General features: G+C 37.6%; 1 protein-coding gene across 5 annotated transcripts in view; it reads right to left on the reverse strand.

The window, feature by feature from the left end:
• The window catches only part of Synd (protein kinase C and casein kinase substrate in neurons protein Synd), a 108137-nt gene that overhangs the window by 46146 nt on the left and 41160 nt on the right, over nucleotides 1-20831 (reverse strand). For all 5 annotated transcript variants that reach the window (XM_074098706.1, XM_074098707.1, XM_074098705.1 and 2 more), the window contains 2 exons: nucleotides 15921-16165; nucleotides 9776-9924 (listed from right to left, as the gene is read on the reverse strand). In XM_074098706.1, coding sequence (XP_073954807.1) covers nucleotides 9776-9924; nucleotides 15921-16137 — 366 coding nt within the window. In that variant the 5' untranslated portion in view covers nucleotides 16138-16165. The remainder of the gene's footprint in view (nucleotides 1-9775; nucleotides 9925-15920; nucleotides 16166-20831) is intronic.

Genomic DNA, 20831 nt, shown 5'->3' on the forward strand with positions numbered 1-20831 from the left:
GGTGAGCGGTTAGTTCCAATGGAGTGCTGAAAGTTTCTCGATGAGGGCTAAAGCATAGATGTCGCTAGTGTCGCTGCTTAAGTGACTAAATAAGAAACAAACAAGCTGAGATATGTGGTGCATAGGAGAAATTCGTGTCTGTACTCCTGTCCAGTGGTGGTGTAGCAGTATAGCACGCAGCACGGAATGCTGAGGACCTGGGTTCGATTGCCAGCGCTGGTCTCTTTTTTTGGTTTTTCTGTGCATCTATGTTTCAGTTTGTATTTTCGCTTTTTAAGTAACTTTTGGTTAATAATTAAAACTTTAATGTAAGCTTTTTTCCGGGCTGTTTGGTTTAGATATGTAAGCTTAACTTATCCTATATCTAATCTAAGAGGAATCCAATACAACACCATCCAAAACAAACACAAAGCAAAGCGAATGCCAGAGCATATACTCGTAGCTCACTTTTCAGCGTATCGCGACCCGACTAGCACTAAAATGACCACGGCCGCTGAAATGTAACCGAAACGCCGATTCACATTATGGCTACTCGTACATGTTATCAACACTTTGTAACAATAGGAAATCCTCGCAGAAAATAATGTACCTACCTAGTGATACAAAAATACGATGGCGTCTACCCACGAATTGATCCTGGCACTTGACGGCTTTCCAGAGGGAGACATATATAAGAGGTTTTTATGGTCACGTCATTAAGCTACATTTACCTATACCCTGATATAAGCTATTCGCTACGACGACACCATTGAGTTTTGTCAACAACCGTATATGCTGCTTTTTTAGGGATTCCCGTACACAAATGGTGTCAAACGCAACCCAATTAATGTAGATAGACACACTGTCAGTCTGTACTTCTGCCTGCCTGTCTGTCACAGGAATTTATCTCAAGGACCGTAATATTTAAATAGGCAAAAATGACTGACTACACTACGTAAATTATGCTTAGAAGCAACTTGGTTGGTTTAATTGATTACCATGAGCAAGCGCGGAAAAACGTTGTATTATTTGTGATATTAAGTACTCGTAAGGTTCTTTACTTAGGTACTTCAGTACCTGGGCGACCGAGCTTTGCTCGGGCTAAAACTCGATAACAAGCGTTTTCCCAGAGATAAGACCAAGCTAGATCGATTTTTCATCCCCGGAAACCCCTACATACCAAATTTCGCGACAAATGGCGACCACGAACCGGAAGAAGTAGCGTTGACAGGCCTCCCACCAGGTCCAGTGGATGCAAGTGGCGAGTTGTCGTTCATTGTGGCGTTCTAAGGGGGAGGCCTTTGTTCAGCAGTGGACGTCTTCCGCCTGATGATGATGATGATGACCAAATTTCATCGAAATCGTTGGAACCGTTTCCGAGATCCCCGAAATATATACATAAAAATAAAAAAACAAGAATTGCTCGTTTAAAGGTGTTAGATAGATTACTTACGTTGAGTATTTAATTAATGCGTACTTAAGAGTCAAATATATTAATTCAATGCCACAAAATATACATGATTATACCAAATATACAGAAGAGAGAGACCACCTTCGACGACGTTTTTGCGAAAAAAAAAGCATGGCTCAAACTTTTGTTTATTTATATGTTTATAATGATAGTTATAAACATACCTATATAATATAGTGTTAAACTGAGTATAACTAATAAGATCATAATAAGCTTCACTTATGGTGCCGCTTCACGGTCTGTAGGTACCCGCGTCTGACATTATGTTATAAGTTATCACATGGCCTTGCATCACCATGTTAAAATGTTAACAATTATAAAATTACGCAGCATATTATAATATCTTTAAACGAACAATTCTCAAATAATTATTTAAATCTGCTTAATGTATCTGTTTTCTGTATTGCTTACTATAAGTGGCGTTCAATAAAGATACATACATTGATTGTATCATGTATTGTATTGTCCAATGTATTATTGTTATATGTATCATTACTAACAAACTATGGATCCTGGTGTGCAATAAAGCATTTTTTATTTTATCATCTCTAGAAACTCAGAAGACGACGACGATGTTGTTAGGCTAGTGCTGTACGCGACAAACCAAGTTGTTAGCTTGCGAAAACGTGGACGTTGACTTTAAGATGTTGACAGAGGTGTTAAGAGTCAACTTGTCGAAGCACGAAGGCTGACCACCTGTTAATTGCCAGCTAACGATGCCATCCAAGTTAACAGTTACAATTAGCGACCGACCGCTAGGTTGTAACATGGCAAATGCAATTTTGTTTTATGAAGTAAATACACTGATATACCTAACCAATATTTGGTGAATCTGACCTATTCAGTCGCGTCTTAAGACATTTAACTTAGACGCCATGACAGTACAGCCATGCATGTACAGTTCTTGTTTTGGGACATCATAGCAAGAAATATTTTTCTTTTTTCATCATAGTTCAAGACGATATTTGAAACATCTAGTTACCAGAAGTTTCCCAAGACATGTTACATTTCTAGCACCCGCGGGAAATTCCGCTGACAAATGGAAGATTCCTCGAAAATTAAGAATGCAACATGATAAAATATTAGCAAAATTTGCGAGCGTACAACAGAACACGGTAACCATTTACATAGAATATCGTATTAAATTGCTAGAGCACCTTTTTCGGGGTACATAAATCTCTTATAAGGCAAGGACGGCACGTGCCCCGATCAACTGTTTTGGGCAGAGTGCCTCCGCCTACGGCAGTAAAATCGGGAAATTTCGCCGATACAAGTACGAAGGACCATTGTGATGGATCTTCAATAACAATGAGGTACTTGCCAGTTACTTACGCGCACTTAATCATATAAAGAAGATCGATCGGCGGAAACAGAGAACATTCTTTTCCAGATAATAAAACACAACAAGAATTCGGTATCTACTTCATAATATGTGTATATAATGTACAATAATGTTCTATTGTCCTTGACAACCATTTTACGACTAGCGAATGACACGAATCATCAAAACTTATTGTAGTTTACCCTACTATTTACTATTTAAAACTTTAATCTAACTTAATATTTAGGTTTGGATAGTCGCCATCAGATATTTCGGAGCGACGAAGGTAGTCAAAAATATCGGTGCATGCAGTCTATTCTCAAGGCATTAGAGTTCATCCTCCGATATTTTTGATCACCTTGGCTGCTCCGAAATATCTGATGGCGACTGGACCATAAGGAGAGCCACAGACGTGTAGACATATTTTCTCTTGCCTCATGTCATAATGAAAAATCGCTGCACAATTTTATTGCCTGCCAGCAAACAAATTTAATGTCCATCTTCAGCAATAAACAGAAGGCCGGACGGTAATGGTGCTATAAAATTACTTAACGCATTCACTTATTCACACCTACATCCCTCCCACACCCTGTACGCTTTTGTTTTTCACATTTACGGCAACCATTAAGGCACAATGGTATGTTTCGTTACAAGTATCTAATTGCAAGCCTGCTATTGTTAGATATTGAGAGTGTAAGTACCAAAATGTCAACTCAATTACTCAAAGTATTTGTTTACTTTTATAAATAAGTTTTATTTCTACTGACTTTTATTTGGAAGTAAACGTTATAATAACAGGATGAAAGAATTTGGGTGCTAAATAAATATTTAGTACATTGGCTCATCTTACAGTAAGATAAAACAAATCGAAGGAGTATGCAAACTCTTATGACAAGAAAATGTTTAGGTATCATAGAAAAATGCCATGAAATATATTTTAGGGCAGCCTACCGTCGCCGCTCATACCTATATGCATAAATGTATTAGGTATGTAGGTCATTGTATGTCATAAAACCGATAATAACGATGACAGTAACCGACACAATTGTAATGTTTAACTCATTATTTCGCGTAGTGAGTGATTGTCCGAAGAACAATGGACGGTACTAAATGATTATCATTGGAGGGACCCCAAGGCCTGTCTGAACCGATGCGAGTATGACACTGAGCAGTAATTAAATATTCCAACTGCAACTTAAAGAGCGGTTTTACTGCTCTTTCAAAACATCAGTTCGGCTCTGGTGTAACGAATAGTGATAATAAAACGGATAGATGATAAGTCAGGATAGCCGATGCCATGAAGACAAACATTACTTTTTTTTTATAAAACAGCCGAAGGCAATTAGACATATTTTCAATCATGGCACAGCAGATCATGATTAACTTTAATTAGATCCCGTTATTTCAATAAATCTGCTATAGCGTCGTGGTTACGGGATTACAGGTGTACCCTCAATCATGCAGCTGGTAGATGCGTCAAAGCATCAGGAGCTCGTTAAAGGTAATTAAGGTCTACATCCTGAAAAATATGTCTCACGTAATCGTGTGTCATTGAAAACTGCTAGCAAAAGACAAGGCAATCAATAAGTATACTCCTATTTAAACTCAAATCGGTAAAGATAGCACTTTGGGACTTAAAATTTTCTTAACCAATAGCACTAAAAACAAACAAGTTAAGGATCAGTTTATGCTATCTAAATAGTCAAAGTCTAGAAAGATAGAAGTCCGTCGTCTAGACGTTTCAGTAAAAGCACAATCATTTGCTACTTAATTAAGTTCTTCAACTAGGAGTTTATAGGGTCATTGGCAGCTGTTGCAACACCGAGTGGGCTGTGGAATATAGCTTTAAAGTTATGCAATAGTGCACCTGTCATAAGCATGTGTATGTCATAACAGCACGTATGTATATTGGTTGTCGATCAAAATAAATAACTAGGTTGCAACGCTCACCGTAAAAATCATGCTTGTTTTTAAATGTCATTAAGAATACACTTGACAGTATGAAGGCGACGCTGATATAAAAAAGGTGTGTATGTATGTAAACTCTTTATTGTACAAAAGAAAAGAAACAAAACACAATTGACAAACTAAAAGGCAAAGCAAAAGGTAATTATTCGTTTAAGATTAGTAGGCGAGTCCAAATTGCCTCCTCACAACACTAACTTCAAGTTTTCCATTCAGAGACATCGGACAGTAAAGTTTTTCATCGTGAATAAATCATTGCATTGAATGCAAAACCTCTGTTTAATATTAATAAACCATCTCATCCTTGGCCGCTTCGCTGACATCAGATGATGCAAATGACGCTCCTACCTGTCTGCATAATTTCAACTACTAATACCTACTGTGCGCAGAGCAGGTTATTGAGTATTGTTTGAATATTTTATTTTGTGTCGTTCAGTAAAAACCTGATTGACTACTGACACTTTATTATAAGTATACGTTCTCACTAAGTTAAGCAACCACTCGCTTTCCATATAGGTAAACAATTCTACTAAACGCACTTTCGGCTGTAGGTGTGGGTCAATAAAATATTATTAAGGACATCACCGCATGCGAACAGGATATTCTTTTTCAGATACTTGTTCTACGTGAAATATATCACTCTCGTTAGTGCATTGGCTGTTTTCTGGTAAGAAAAGTAATTCATCACTAGTTCACCTGAAGTATACGAGTTACTGAGAAGCTATGTTTGTTAAGACAGCGGCGAACATTATTCTTGACTGCCACATTTCTCTCGCGGCAACAATAAAGTTTCGAGTACCTAGGAGCGTTCGAAGACAAGTACTTTAGGTAAGTTTCAGTCTAATAACGACTCTATACATAGACGACTTTGTCAATAATAGTTAGTTAGTTGAACCTACACAAACAACGGTAATTCATACAATCGAATATGAATCCGAAAGTCGAATAAGTGATCGAACAGTAATGATATATGCTCCGGACTATAATCAAATATGTAGGTGAACTTTCTTGGGCTTTGAATAAGCTAAAATTGAGAGTAGCAGTGACGTGAAAGTACAGATGTGCAAGTTGCGGAAAATTTCCATAAAATTGGTGAAGTTTTCGGAAAATTCTGGAAATTTTCACAAGAAATTTAGGGAATTTAAATTTAAGAAACGGAAAGTTTCAATCTCCATATTAGTTTCAAATTCCTATATGAAAAATTCCGCAATTTTGGAAAGTTTCTTTTGGCACATCAGTACGTGAAAGTAGACTGCTTTGTTGCATTCATGCCAAGGTATTGAACTAATGGTCGATACTGCAATTACAGTTCTCTATTTGCCATAAAATCATACCTAACATGAAGCATATCTCTACATATGTATATCAATTATCCCTGCAATTATGATGCGCGTGGGTCTCTATTCTACAAGACTTACAGAAAAAGATATAAAAGATATAACTTATAGCAATTAAATTGATACCCTAACTTAAAATCGAAGAAGCAACAGAAAAACTTAAGTACCTGCCAACATTTGATACATTAATAAGAAACAAAAACAGTAAACCGATTATTAAAACTACATCTGTGAAATTAACAGAGTAGCAATAGATGTGCTCAATTTGCAACACATAATAGATAAAAAGGTGCTTGGAAGACGCCTTACCTTTTATTATTTCTCTATGTGCCTGCGATTATCAACATACATATATCATTTCTTCTGTAAATAGTTTGTTAATAGTTCTGTCCGAACCCATTGCACGCTCACAAAACCGCGTGCAATATTAGACATTAAAACCGTATCGGCATGCGCGGACGTTTCCATCCGTCTGTCACGAAGCGCGCTGTATAAGGACCGCTTTATCATCCGGCCAATGGCCATGCGAGCCACGTAACGCCGTTTTAACGTAACACTGGAATGGCGAGGCTTTGTTATTGAGGCAAGTAAAATAAGGAGTAACTAATCAAATTTATTTGTAAAGAGAATGCTAATATAGGCGAAACATCGAAAAATTTAGCTATTTAATGTTATGCTCAAAATATACTGGAAAATCAATTCCGAAGGAAGTTAAAATTTTAAATACCGCTTAATAACATTAGATGTTCGGATTATTAAAAATATTAAAAAAAACTTTATTTCAGACCAACAAAAGTCCGTATTTTTATTCATGTGTTGAGTTTTCCCTCGCTTTCCCTCTTATTCTGTAAAGAGGCCTGTACAGCAATGGGATCTACATTGACCGGTGACGGTGATAAAAACATAAAGGAGCTAAATGACATGATATATGTAATTGAGAATGAATCGCTCGAAGTTAGTATCATTTCGTTAAAATAAAACAATTTGATTATCTCATACCAGTCACTGTTAACTCGTATATTAATACATAAAATACCTGTGTATTTTACATATGTATCATCATCATCATCATCTCATCTCGACTTCCACTGCAGGACACACGCCTCATCTCATAATGAGAGGGCTGGCACGTAGACAAATGACGCATGGCAGGATGTAGACACAGATGTATATACAAATTAATAATTTTATTATTCGATCGCAAGATGTCTCTACCTTAGTCAGATTATTCTATCTAGGTATTATCTTCAACTGCGCCATCCCGCCGAGTTCCCAGGCACTATAAACCGTAAGCCCCTAATTCACTGTACCCGCATGGGAACCATGGCCCATCAGAACGAGCGGCGAACGTAAAACGACCCACGACAAGGGTCCCCAAGGACCTCGCCAATTGTTATAATGTCTGATTTCTTGATGTATACACGCACTCATAGCAGAAGCTTTTAGTAGCGTAATTATTATATATATTTTGTAATTTGCCTGTAATAATGTATCTCTGCTGGGCAAAGGCCTCAGTCTTGGAATTAAACTAGATAAGTCAAAAATATTGTCTGTCACATGGAATAGCATGTGTTACACTTAATTAAAATAAATACAATATAATAGTTATCCTCTTGCCTTTGCTACTTTAGTCACGACCGCCTAAAAAATATATTCAGATTACATTGCAAGATTATTATAAGATGAAGTTATTTATGTAGTAATCTAAAAACTATTTCTGTATCAATCTGACCGTGTCTCAATGTTTGAGCGGCGTCACCGTGATGTTTTCTTTCTGAACACTCAAATTACGGTTATTATGGTAATCGACCACTTTACTTGCTAGGTTACCTACATTCTACTAAATTATATAAATTTTATAGGAAGCATTAAACTTTATCAAAATTTACTGAATACTGCAACATAAACAGATAGGATACTTGGCACGAAAAAAAAATATTATAGTTACACACAGCATTTAATACTCTCTAAGGAGAGGGTGTGTGTAACTATAATAAATTTTTTTCAATGAAAACAATTTAAAAAAAAAAAATTTAGGTTAATTACAATGTCGTTAATACTTCGAAAAAGTTCACTTAGAAAGATTTAAAGTTATGACGATTACTTTCATTCACATTTCAATCAACTATGGACATGGTTTATAATGACAAGAACATTATATACCTACAGAAACTACAAAACTACACCTAGAAGTCGACCGTGATAATATTGATATCGTTAACTCATAAACAAGTCGCAGTATTACTGTCAGTTTATAGGTCAATAACCTTTAATCTAATCACAGGTTAGCCTAGCCTAGCCATAATGCCGGGTCAAGGGCTGGCTGTCGGCAATTAAAAACTAATTTGGTCAACAGTAATCCATTGATTAAGGCAACTCATTCGATTACCATTTCGCAAGCACGCTTTACCTTAATTAGACGAAGCATTAAAAGCTTAGAGATGTTTCCATGGAAACTGTTTAGTATTCATTGGAGGAGAGTAATGTTTATGTAGTTTAGAGAGTAATTAACATTATTAATGTCCGTTTAGAATCTTGAGAGGATTTCCCTAACACTGCAGGTATTTCAAATTAAAACAGCGTTGAAAGTAAAGTCGACGATGCAAAGTTTTCTCTACTTTAGACAATCATCGTTTCACGTGTTTCGTTATTTCTTTCTCAGACCATTTTCTCCGAGTCTTTATTTATTTTGGAGACATTTATTTACACCAATCCCGCCTGTGATCTTAGTGTAAGTATATTTGTTTCAAAGTGACACAGACTTGAGAGAGATGTCCAAATATAAACTTATTTTAAAGACTTCAAACATTTTGACTTTGAGCCGTTTAAAAATAATATATTCTTACTGGATTCGGTAGAGCGACCAAATGATATATACACCGACGATGTATTTAATCTATTTTAAGCAACATCATGCGGCACTTTAACTTCATCGCAATAATACGTCGTATCAATGTTGATTAAATCTTTACCATGAAACAAAAGAACGACGCATTTGTACAGAACCAAAATTGAAAATCAATATGAGAAAATAGTCAATACCAACGATACGTACGGTTGAGTGAACCCAGAATGCCACAATGTACGAGCGCAATGCGAATATCATCGTGTCAGGAACATGGATTGGCATGCGCTCAAGCGCCGCAGTGTTATGACACGCATATCAGAATGGCTAGTAACAATATTTGATAATCGTGCCACATGTCTTTGTAACTTAATTCTAGATTATAGTGTGTAACCTTGTGTTTAGGGATAACAGTCTGGTATATGAATACTGCAAAAGTATCTGTTTGATAGACTGTGTGACTAAATAACGCTATAGACATTGTCATTCGAAACTGACATAATTTAATGACGGAGTTTTTTTTTCGAAGTCAAAGAGGAACAACTATTTAGCAACATTCCTGGCTTAGTTGATTTTAGACACCACTACATTCATCAAAAGTACCCAGGGATATTTTTTATCCCTAGACAGTCTTGAAAAGAGTAATATTCCTGAATTAACAAAATAAATGTTTTTAATAAATCCGTTTATATTCTTATCTTAACGAATATCTCTGTGGGTGACAACTGAATGTGAATCATAGAAATAACTAAGTAATATTCTGACATGAACATCTGACATGACAGCCTACTAGGGTTGACCTTTTGGCTTCATTGAAGACTTTATTTAGGATATTTCTGTACCATGCAAGTACTAACCTTGTGATAGGTATCTTTCTGCCAGTTCTTGATCTGTGATATGACGTCGTTGACGAGCCGGTCTCGCACGTTCAGGTGCAGGTCGGACAATCTCTCAGCCTCCACCATGCCGCCTTTCCACGCGGCTTCCATCGTGCCGTATTCGGGTCCTGAGGGGGAGAACAATGTGTCAGGATGCCTGTAATTTTAGGTAACTAAACCTATATTACGGTTACCTAATGATTCGCCGACTATTTTTTGGAGATTATTGATTGGCAGACAACGTTTCGCCGAGTAACGTACGCCGATGAATTTGTACGCAGATGTATGTTTCGCAACTAACGTTTCGTAACTCAACCTTTAGCAGACTATTTTCTTGCATATGAGTCAGTAAGCCGAACAACTATTTACAGAAATCGTTTAGCCTATTATCACTACACATTTTGCACATTTGGTCGAACAACATTTCCTTTGTAACGTAGAACTATTATTCAGTGCGCGCATATCAACTTTTCGCACTTTTCGTTTCGCATGGGGACTGGCATCAATACCGTGAATATGTGGGATTACACTATGGCCTTATTAGCATTTTACACGCCGTGCTGACCGCGCATTCTTATGATTTTTTTATGTACCCTCACAACTTTCAAACGTATTTTAACCATCATTTGTATTTATTTTACATTGGAGTTTAAAACAAACCAAGTCGCGATGCTAACAGTTCGGTTCTGGCACTTCCCCGGCGCTACCGCGGCACGCTCGCTTCGCTCGCTCGGCTCGTGCGTTGTTGGTCGCAATTCTACCAACACTCCTCCTCGCTGACGCTCGTCGTCGCACCTAACTTCATTTTGATAAAAGTTAGTATATTTATATAATCAACTCAGTATAATCTACCTGTCTTTGGCCGATTATATCTACGCAGATTACGAAACAAAATCGACTGAACATTAAATCTACTTAACAATATGAATGCCATGTGATAACTCTCTTATCGTGTCTCGACGAACTATTGTTCGGTTAACTGAAACAATTACGAAACAACAATCTACTAAACGTAAATCTGCTTATCGTATTCTTCCTACGACTACTCGGCGAAACGAATAATAGGCGTAACGAAATTTACCAAACGTTGCTCGGCCAAAAGAAAAATCTGCCAACAGTTGTCTGCGAACGAAATCTGCGTAATAAACTCGGCAAAACGACAGGTCACCATCATATACTTTAGCACGGATCAGTGCAAAATTTAACGCTTTCTTTTCTTTTTTTATCTTAATCCGCGTTATTGATATTATTTAAGACAATGGAGAGAATGCCGGTTTTTTTTTACCTTCCGCATACGACAGAGTGAAGTATAAAATGGTAAATTGCGTCTTAAGGGCGGTAAATAAGGTACGTACGAGAGTATAATAGAAGCCCAAAGTCGAAAACTGAGGGCTTTAATGAGTCGATGTTCGTAATTATAGTACCGCAAGTGCGACATACAAGTTTTTCATCACATTTGCGAGTAAAACTTTATATTTGTAAAGATAAAATATATTCTTCCAAATATTGGCGATACCTTAGGCTGCCTCTTGGCAGCGCCGCCCTCCCCCTTCCGCAGCATGCGTCGGAACGTGCGTGTGCTGGTCCTGCAGCAGCACGCGCACGGCACGGCGCAGCACCATTAGTACGGCCACTGACTCATTTACCGACCTTGGGCTTCATAACAGAAAATTTGTACGCGCAATGACTTATTTACCGACCACGGGTTCATTTGGGGGTTGCAACCAAGGTAGCCTGCATGTTACGACACTGTTTACGAGCAAGTGTGATGAAAAGTCTTTTACTTCGTTTGTTTACAAACCAGTAGGTACTAGAGTTTAGAGTATCAGTAGTCCTCACAAAAGGTCAGAAAAAAAGGTCAAGTAAATAGTGATTTGAGTGAAATTTATAAAATTGACTTTATAGAACAAGAGCGAGTAATTAAGTAGCAATACAAAGGTATTTTATTCTGTATTTTCATCAGTATTAATATAATTTGAAATTCATGTTTAAATTTGAAACTACCCAACCACTCGCTGAAACATACCGAACCCGTGCGATACCTAAGTATTTGAGTAATCTGTAAAATTATACGCTAAGCCAGCCAACAAAAATAAGTTCAAAGTAAGCAAAATTCAACGTAACTGCATTTTTATCTCTGTATCCATCGGTTTGCGTCCGCTGCAGGTTTCTGTTGATAACGCACCTCCATATGCATAAACTGTTACTACTCCAATTACTCAAACAAGCTTGCACATACGTGCATAAAACAGTAAAATATCAGTCATAACGTAACTTGTGTAAAAGTATTTTTAAATATGTAGAGTAGGATTGAAACCACGGAGGCACAATTTGCGTTAATAGCCGGTAAATAAACCTGATTAATCGAGAGCCTAAATTGAGCGAATCTTTCGCGTATATTTCACGGTGTTCGAATATGACTTTCTTTACATGTATATGATGTATAGGCATTCATAAGTGCGTGAGATTTAAATGTGTTTCGTGATAAATACATTATCTCAATTTGAGAAGTTGTAACTAAGTGGTACTTGTTAAGTTGGACGAGGTGAAATAAAAGTTGCTACGACTTTTACTGCGTTTCTGTTCAAAGAAGGCGATTGCAAAGTTAAGATGAAATCACAAGACTTGGCAGAAACCGCATTAGCAAAAACACGTTGCCGCATTAGCTTGACCCTTCTGCGGCATGCAAATATTTTATCAAAACAGGTAGCGGTGAGTTTCGCAGGTAAATCTTCCTTCGGAGAGCAATGTATAATTAAAAGACACCGTCTGCAGGATTACGGTCGTAATAAATTAAACCAGTCTCATCGACCAAATGGCTGAGGGCGGTCCGTTTTCGCAAGTAAAACGTTTCATAACAGACCGATTTACACACTTGCGAGTTGTAACCAGTGATGTAAGGTGCTGCACCGGAGTCGCCCGATGACCGATTCGCGCATGCCAATCTAAATTCAAACGTACGAATGACGACACTTTCGATTTTCGAATCGGCCGATAAAATGTGTTAAAACGTCCGTTACGGGTGGAGAGTTCGTTCCCGTACGGCCCGTCGAATTCGACACCGTGGACTGAATTGCAGATTGGGGATATCGTAACGAGCCGAACCTCGTAATTCACGGACCAACTTTCCATTTCGTTGCACATGTTTTATTCTCGTTGCATTCGGCAGGTGTTGTGCAACAGTGGAAAACCGTTCGTCGCGTCGGTGAAAACAAAAAGTGTTTGTATTCAATCCGAGCTCAACGGGGGTTCAATTAGCCAATCGGCATTCGAGAAAACGATATCCATTCAATTAACATAAACACTCAGTTTACCTGGACAGCGGAAGTGTGTTTAAAATTTCCTATAGTTAATTAAATATTTGCGATTGCGTAATAATAGTTAAGCAACTTTTAACCGCTATCAAAACTAATTAGTTGGCGAGATCAATCAATAAAGCGAGAGATAGGCTCGCGGTGTTAGTGCACATAATCGCTTCCGTTGGTAATGGGGCATAATCGCGTCTGCTGCGAGCCGTAATCACTTGGTGTGGATAATTTGTTGGCGGTCGTGCTCGTGAGTGACACTCGACACCGCAACCGGAGTGCCACCTTTGGAAACTATGACAGGTTTTATGAAATAGTAAAAGGGCCAATCAACTTTTTTACCGACACTAATCTGTCCGCGACATTTTTCAAACAATTGATGATTTTTGTAAGTAAACATGTTATTTCTGTAATTTTAATAGATGGTGTATATGAATATGCCATCCTACGTAAGTTCAACCTATTAAACCGTGAAATATCTTGTTGGAAGTACGATTTTTTGGTAACGCTAGAGACAATTTTGGTAACGCAGGAGACACCCAAAGTGTCGGTAAAATAGTTGATTGGCCCAAAACCGTTTGAATCAATAACAAGTTACTCATATAGTCAACTATTCTAAAGATACGTTAGAGTAAAATGAGATACATGATGCTCACTCTAACGTACTAATGCCGTTGGCCTAACATGTAAAGCGGGCATAAAGAAGAAATTTAACCAAAATACAATAGAATATCACAAAATTAAAGATGAATCAGAATCCCGTATACAGCATAATATAGTAACAGCACGGATAGTGAAACGTCGTAGATCGTAGTGCTTATCATACGTTCGTGACAAGTAAATGGAAAACGCCGTCTGACTGTAACCGTAACCATAGAGCAGTACATAAAAACAACGTAAGTCTTCTAGTAATTATTACTTAACACATAGCGAAGCTATGGGCGCCGGGAATGCATAAACACGCGAGTGAATGGTCTGTCTTGAACACCACAATTTCCGCGCTTCATTCATTATGCACACGCCGGCATCGTGAAAAGGCCGTTTTAAATGGAGGCGCGTCTTGGATATTAAGAGCCTTTTATTTAGCTAATGCGCTTTAAATATAAATTGACGCGTGTTTTGTTAGCAAACGACCTTGTCTAGACTCCGGGACATGACTAGACTGCGCTTGGAATCTGAGAAAGTGAGCGCGGGAGAATGCACGAGTAAATAGTTTTCTCAAAGGGGAGACTACAGTTCTACAGCTGCATTGAGTTGCAAATGGAGGATTTTATTTCATAAAGACGCCAAAGGGACCCCTCGTACAGAGCGTATGCTTCTCACTTCACACGGCCATCTTTCTTATGTTCGCAAACGCTGCCGCTAATAGCTGTGCTTTTCGCTGCTCCTGTCTCGAAAGCATTCAAGCTGTAAGGTTTTACAACACCGCTTTGTCCAACCGGTTATCGGTTGTAAAAGCGCGTAAGTGTCCGCACCTCATCGCTGTTGCGTCACGGAGCAAATAAACCCGGGCCGCTTCCTAGTATTGGACGTGTATTGGAATTGACAAGACTCTGTAAAAGCTTAGGTGTTCGTTCGGGGAATTCTGTTATTTGCTCAGAAGAAAGTATTGAATATCGGAACGGAATTGTAGGTGGTGATTTGATTTGAAAAAAGAAATTGACTATATCGATATTGCACCACAAATGTCACAATATACAGAAAGATAAAATATCATTTAGCCGAAAGAGTACGACGCATTTTGGAATGTCGATACGGGATAAAGTATAGAAGAATCACATTTGTGATCTCTGCGATGCCTCTGAGTAGGTACGAGCCTGATTTATAAATAAATAAGACTCATTAGAATAATAATTTAATGCGGGCACTATCGTATTACTTCATTATGCTTTATGGTACATGATTTCTATACGTCCCTCTAACAAAATGATGAATTCATCGCATTCGTGAGCGATAAAAGGCGGTCCTTTGATAATCAATGGAAGATTGATCTCTCGTATTGAATGAATTGTCCGATTGTATTGGATTTACAAACATTAATAATGTCACGTCCTGTACATTCCCATATTTGTTTAGTTTAATGAACAGAACATGTATGTAATCAATGGATAATAGCAGAGCTCTTAGGAGGGCTTCGGTTTGTTTAGAAACTTATAAAAGATCAAACTCTATCACTTATGTGAGTTTTAACTATATACGAATCTTCATTAGTATTGCAGGACAGCAGTTCATGCCGCAATAACTAATTTCTCATGACCGAAAGATGCTTGTGACGAAGCAACAAGGCGAACGGTTATCGGTTCATCTGAATACTTAGAGCCTGCGTAATACCTCAATTCAGATAGAAGAGGCTTGAATCAAGCGGGCCCATCAGTCGCAGGTCAAATGTCACCGGTGGAGCAACTATGCAGACGAAGTGGAAGACTAAAGACAAAGACACTCTGACGTTTTTAAAGAAAGAAAGAAATAAAGAAATAAAGCAGTGTTCAGTGTAACAAATACTGGATATGCCCGTTTTTAATATGCGCCATGACCACCACATGCGCGCGATGATATCAGCGTAATCCCTAATGAAGTGCGAGCTCGTCTAGTGGCCCTTAAAAACAGGCAATAAAGTCGCCAGCGCAGCGATGAAAACTGTACAGTAGAAGAAACTGAATCGCTTATTTTCTACAATATTTTTCACGGTGATTTATTTGGCAGATGTATCATCTGTAGTAAAAAAGATTCCACCCTGATAGCTACTCAATTAATTTTCTTCGACTGTACCGATATGAGTAAGCAAAATGTGGATTCTCCTAGGTCAAAATAAAACTCACCTTTCTCTATAAGATCGTTCCATTTCTTCGCCCAGCCTCTTAAGCTCTTTGCATAGGTCTTCTCTATATCCGACCTCTCCTGCACCAGCGCTTGCAGTTCGCTGCACAGCCGGTGGCCATCGTCGATCCGTCGTGTTGTCCTCTTGTAGTTGCCCGGCTCCCAGAAAGAGTCCGACGTGACTGTGAGGAGGGACTGCTCGTCGCTGTGGTGCGACATGGCGGTGCGACACTCACACACCGCCCCTCTGGAACAAAAAAATTAAGCATTAACTATCTTGTAACGCTAAACAATTTCTACGAAGTTAAGAAAATAGTCCAGAAACGTAGGCATAGCTACTAGCAGCGTTGAGACGGAGAAAAGGGCGCTAAAAGCCACGCAAGTTAGCCACCTATACTATACCGGCTCCCACGTGCGCCTTTTGTCACGTTTATCACTCAGTAAATCTGTATCTAACTAAGCATTTCGAGACAAACTATAAAGCTGCGAGTGCGCTACCTCACAAAAGGGCTACAAGACCTCAAAACCTGGTAATTTCGTCAGTATCGCTCTAAAACTGCATTATCCCTGGATAAAAGTAGCCTATGTTAAATCAAGTAACTTCTTCATTAGTATTAGCTTACTTTGGGACTAGGTCAATTGGTGTGAATTGTCCCGTGATATTTATTTATTTATTATTAGTGAAATAATTTTTGAATTAGTTAAATAGTTCCGGAGATTACATGCAAATAAATAGAAACAAAGTTTACCTCACAATAGTATTATAATATGACACATAATATTATGAAAATATTGTACGATCATGGGCATAAATATATATTACTTATACGTTACCAAAACGTCAAAAATGCCACTAAACATAAAGTCGATGTATACATATTTTGACGCTATTGGCTGTATATATTATATTGCATTCGACTGTACTCTGATTTCTTACGTATAATTTATAGTTACAATTAAACCCAAAAACTCTCCAGCCAGTCATATCTAACTTATTTTAACTTTGTTAGGTTTTGAAGTGTACAGTTACAAAAATAACACAAAAACTATTTACCATCTTAATCTCGTAGCCTAACAAAAACCTAGTCGCCGGAATGCTCAGATAAAATCCAAGTACAATGCCGTAATATTTTGTAACGCCACTTCAACAATACGTAATTAACAGCACAATAATAATACAACTGTACAATAACACTGGTAATAAAAATATTACTTAGCTGCGACCTTGATCGTTCCATCAATGATTCTCGCCATTGATTTATAAGGCATGACTAATTACTGTGTTGACCATGCGTAATTTTAATAAGTCTATGCATCACGTCATCGGAATGATGATATGAGACCATTGGATATAATAAACTTATTTAATGATTTACGTGGATGTTGATATAAAATAGAAGACGTTTTTCCGTAATATAAGACGAGGCCTATAACGTACAAGTGAGACTACTGAGGTAAAAATAATGGTGCCCATAAAATGTGTGGAAATCCCAGAGAACTACATGAATTTAGTCGTAGTTGCTGTCTCTGACTTGATTGGATCCATACATCTTTCGTCTCGTTTTTGTTTGCTTTAATACCCTAAAATATCTACTACACACAGTCTGTATTATAGACTGATACCAAAGTTCAAGGAACCGTTTTTGCTAAACCCATCGATATGCGTCGTCAACACAAGACACTACATAGTACAAATGTTTTATTTTATTCTTCAAAAAATATTTTGAAATGAATGTCTAAAATGAACAGACGAAGTTTTCTACATCTAATCTAATCCTATCCAATGCTTATCGCTTGTCAAGAAATCAGGAGCAATTGAAGAAATGTACTGAGGTTTCATATAATAGGTTGTCGTTTGAAAACATGCGATTATATCCGACTTATTCCTCACCATGAACGTCTACATGGATCTATCTACCTCTATAATATAAACTAAACGGTAATAAAATAAGTATTTACAAATAGTTTTATCATTGCGAATACCATTGAATCACCTTGTCAGCCTACCGTAAATGTTAGTCATTACCATCTCACAAAGGCTATGTCACCGATGTCAAGTTCAAGGTCACGACCTTAAGGACGTGGAAAAACACAAACATGGAAGCGCCGTAAAACCTGTTCCGTTGACGCTACGCATCGAGTCTATCCACGGCCGTTCCATTTGGTGTCCTGTCAAGGACTAGCTATTTACGGCCGAGTGAATGGCAGGATGTGACAGGGTTTATTAACTAATCTTGTTGGGTAAACTGTATGACTTGGAGTCTACTTGGCTGTTCAGCTGTGTTATTGTAAACATAAGATTTTTCAAAAGGTAAAATTTGTATTGTAGCCCCTACATCTAGGGTTGCATCCGGATACCGGATATCCGTATTATCGGATATCCGCTCTATTTCGGATCGGGATCTGACACCTTAAGGATTCGGATTATTTGAATCTTTCGGATAGTACTGTTAACGAAGTGAAATATAATTAAATATTATTAATCCTGCTTCGCAAAATGAAATAATAACTGTACGAATAATAGGATCGTCAATCTCAGTATTTTTTCCTTTAACCCGCGGTTAAGAGTCGCACTATACTGCTATAGCATGCTTCGGGCTTTCCTAAAACATAAAAAATAGAGCTTGCTCTTTTCTTTTTGCTTTTTATAGTTGACAACTTGCACTAATGCACATCATTGGGATGGACGTCAACTTCTTGGCTATTTCAATAAGATAATAAAGTATACGGCTGGATACCAATCAAGCCTCTCGCGCGCACTCATCAGCTTTGCTGCACTGGTATGGCACTGCACTATTGCTGAAAGTCCGTTTATAGGACCAGAGCAGAGCGTTAACAATAATTTGCTACAATTTAGTTGTTATCACTTTCTCTTTCTTTGCTATGCTTACCTCAGTAAATTTATATTATTTCTGTCTATAAATCTCGCTTTAGCATAACAGGCTAATCGAATTCGAATTTTTCGAAGAATCAATTTCCAACATGCTGGAAATCGATTTAATACTTTCATTAGGTCCTAAATGAGTGTAATCCGAGTTTGCCCCTTTCTATGAGGTGTGCATAACTTTATGGTGCCAAATAACCCTGAAATCTTTCCTGTTTCCAGATTTTTGCTTCTAGCATAAAAACGGTACTTCGGAAATGTTCATTCTCTTCAATATTAAAGAATATAAAACTTTTGCTCCGAAGCTAGCAACGTTCTAGTGCTCTGCCTACCCCATTTGGGAATACAGGCGTGATGTTTGGTGTGTGTGTGTGTGTGTGTGTGTGTGTGTGTGTGTTTAAACTGCGTCGAATGGAATCTAAAACATCGTTTGTGGTCAATTGTGGTCTAGCAGGCTAAGCGAACAAAATTGGCCCCGACGACGGATTCGGTCATTCTTTCAGGTGCTGTACTGACAGGCCCTTAGATCATTCTATGCTTAATCTTAAGATCTTCTTTGTATACGAGTAATTTAAGAAAATATAGTAAAAATCAGGGCATCATTTAAAGTGTCTTTTAGGTAACCGATAAAAGTCTCGGTTTGTAACCTTTGATTTCAGCTGTATCACTAAATCGAGTTTGAAGTTTTAGATGCTCATTCAACACAGAATTTAACATTCTTTAATAATGAAGGAAATGACATTTCCGACGAATGTACCGTTTTGTGCTACAAGCAAGAAAATGAAAAAAAGAGTGAAAATTTTGTGATCATTTGGCTCAAAAGTTATGCACACCTCCTGGGCCCTGGCAAGGGGCAAACTCAGATTACACGCATTTAGGACCAAATGAAGGTTTTCAAACGATTTTCAGCTAACTCTTGTGATCTTGATTTCACACCTATTTATAACAGAATCCTTAAGGGGGTTGCTCTTCCATACAAACCTACGGACACCGCATAGCTTCCACGGACATTTTTTCTTAGAGGATTTTTTGAGAATAGTAATTTATGGATATGCTCTTCAAGCAAATCCAAAAAAAGTAACTTATTGCATCAAAAGTGCAGCGTGATGCAGTAAATTTTGATGCTTTTACATTGTATGAGTACAACTGACAGTGTTCGCAGCGAACATGTAGTGACATTTTATATGGGTGCGTGAGTCAATGTCACAAAATCAAACTATTGTAAATAGGTATCGACTATTTCGTGTGGTCACGTGACCATCACCTTTGGCTCAGATAATACGACAACTAAATGAAGAAAGCATGAAATCACTGAGAGATCAAGTTCAAGTTTCTGAGTCTAGTATTTACTTTTTTGTTTTTAAATCTGTTATTTTCGGAAGTTGAAACGCCTAAACTATTATTTCTAATTAATGCAAGGACACAAACTGTAGTAAGACGAAAAATAGGTAAGTTACTTTTAAATTGTCATTTAAAATAATAATTATTTAAGTAACAGACCCAGTCCTCGGCAAAAATTATAACATTGCATACTTTACATACATTATAATGCGGTGCTTCGATCTAGGACAAGTGGTTTAAATTCAACTTACAATTCTGAACAGATATTAGTTATTTATTCTTACGTAGACAGTAGCGGCACTAATTTATATAAAGCATATTTATTCTCACAATAAAGGTGCTAGGTGTAATCACTAAACTAATTAGTTAAAAAATAAGGTCTACATTCAACATACATTGCATGTGTATGTATTAATATCAAGTTTCCAGTGAGGCTTAAATAAATTCCTACATATCACGGCATTTTTACGGCCGCTAAATCTAGGCTCGGTGAATAAAAAGGTTTTCACAATCGAAGTAGTTTTCGTACCTTTTTATTATTATAACTGGCTAGATAAGTAAAATTTAAACGTCATTATAATACATTTTTGTCACAACGTCAAGTCAATGAGATTGATATTCAAAAGCAATTATGTTTGAATAATTATGGTTTGAACACAAATCAAGAAGTCAAAAAGTTGGCGGAGAG

Source organism: Choristoneura fumiferana, chromosome 15 (assembly GCF_025370935.1).
Source record: "Choristoneura fumiferana chromosome 15, NRCan_CFum_1, whole genome shotgun sequence".
NCBI classification, from domain to species: domain Eukaryota; kingdom Metazoa; phylum Arthropoda; class Insecta; order Lepidoptera; family Tortricidae; genus Choristoneura; species Choristoneura fumiferana.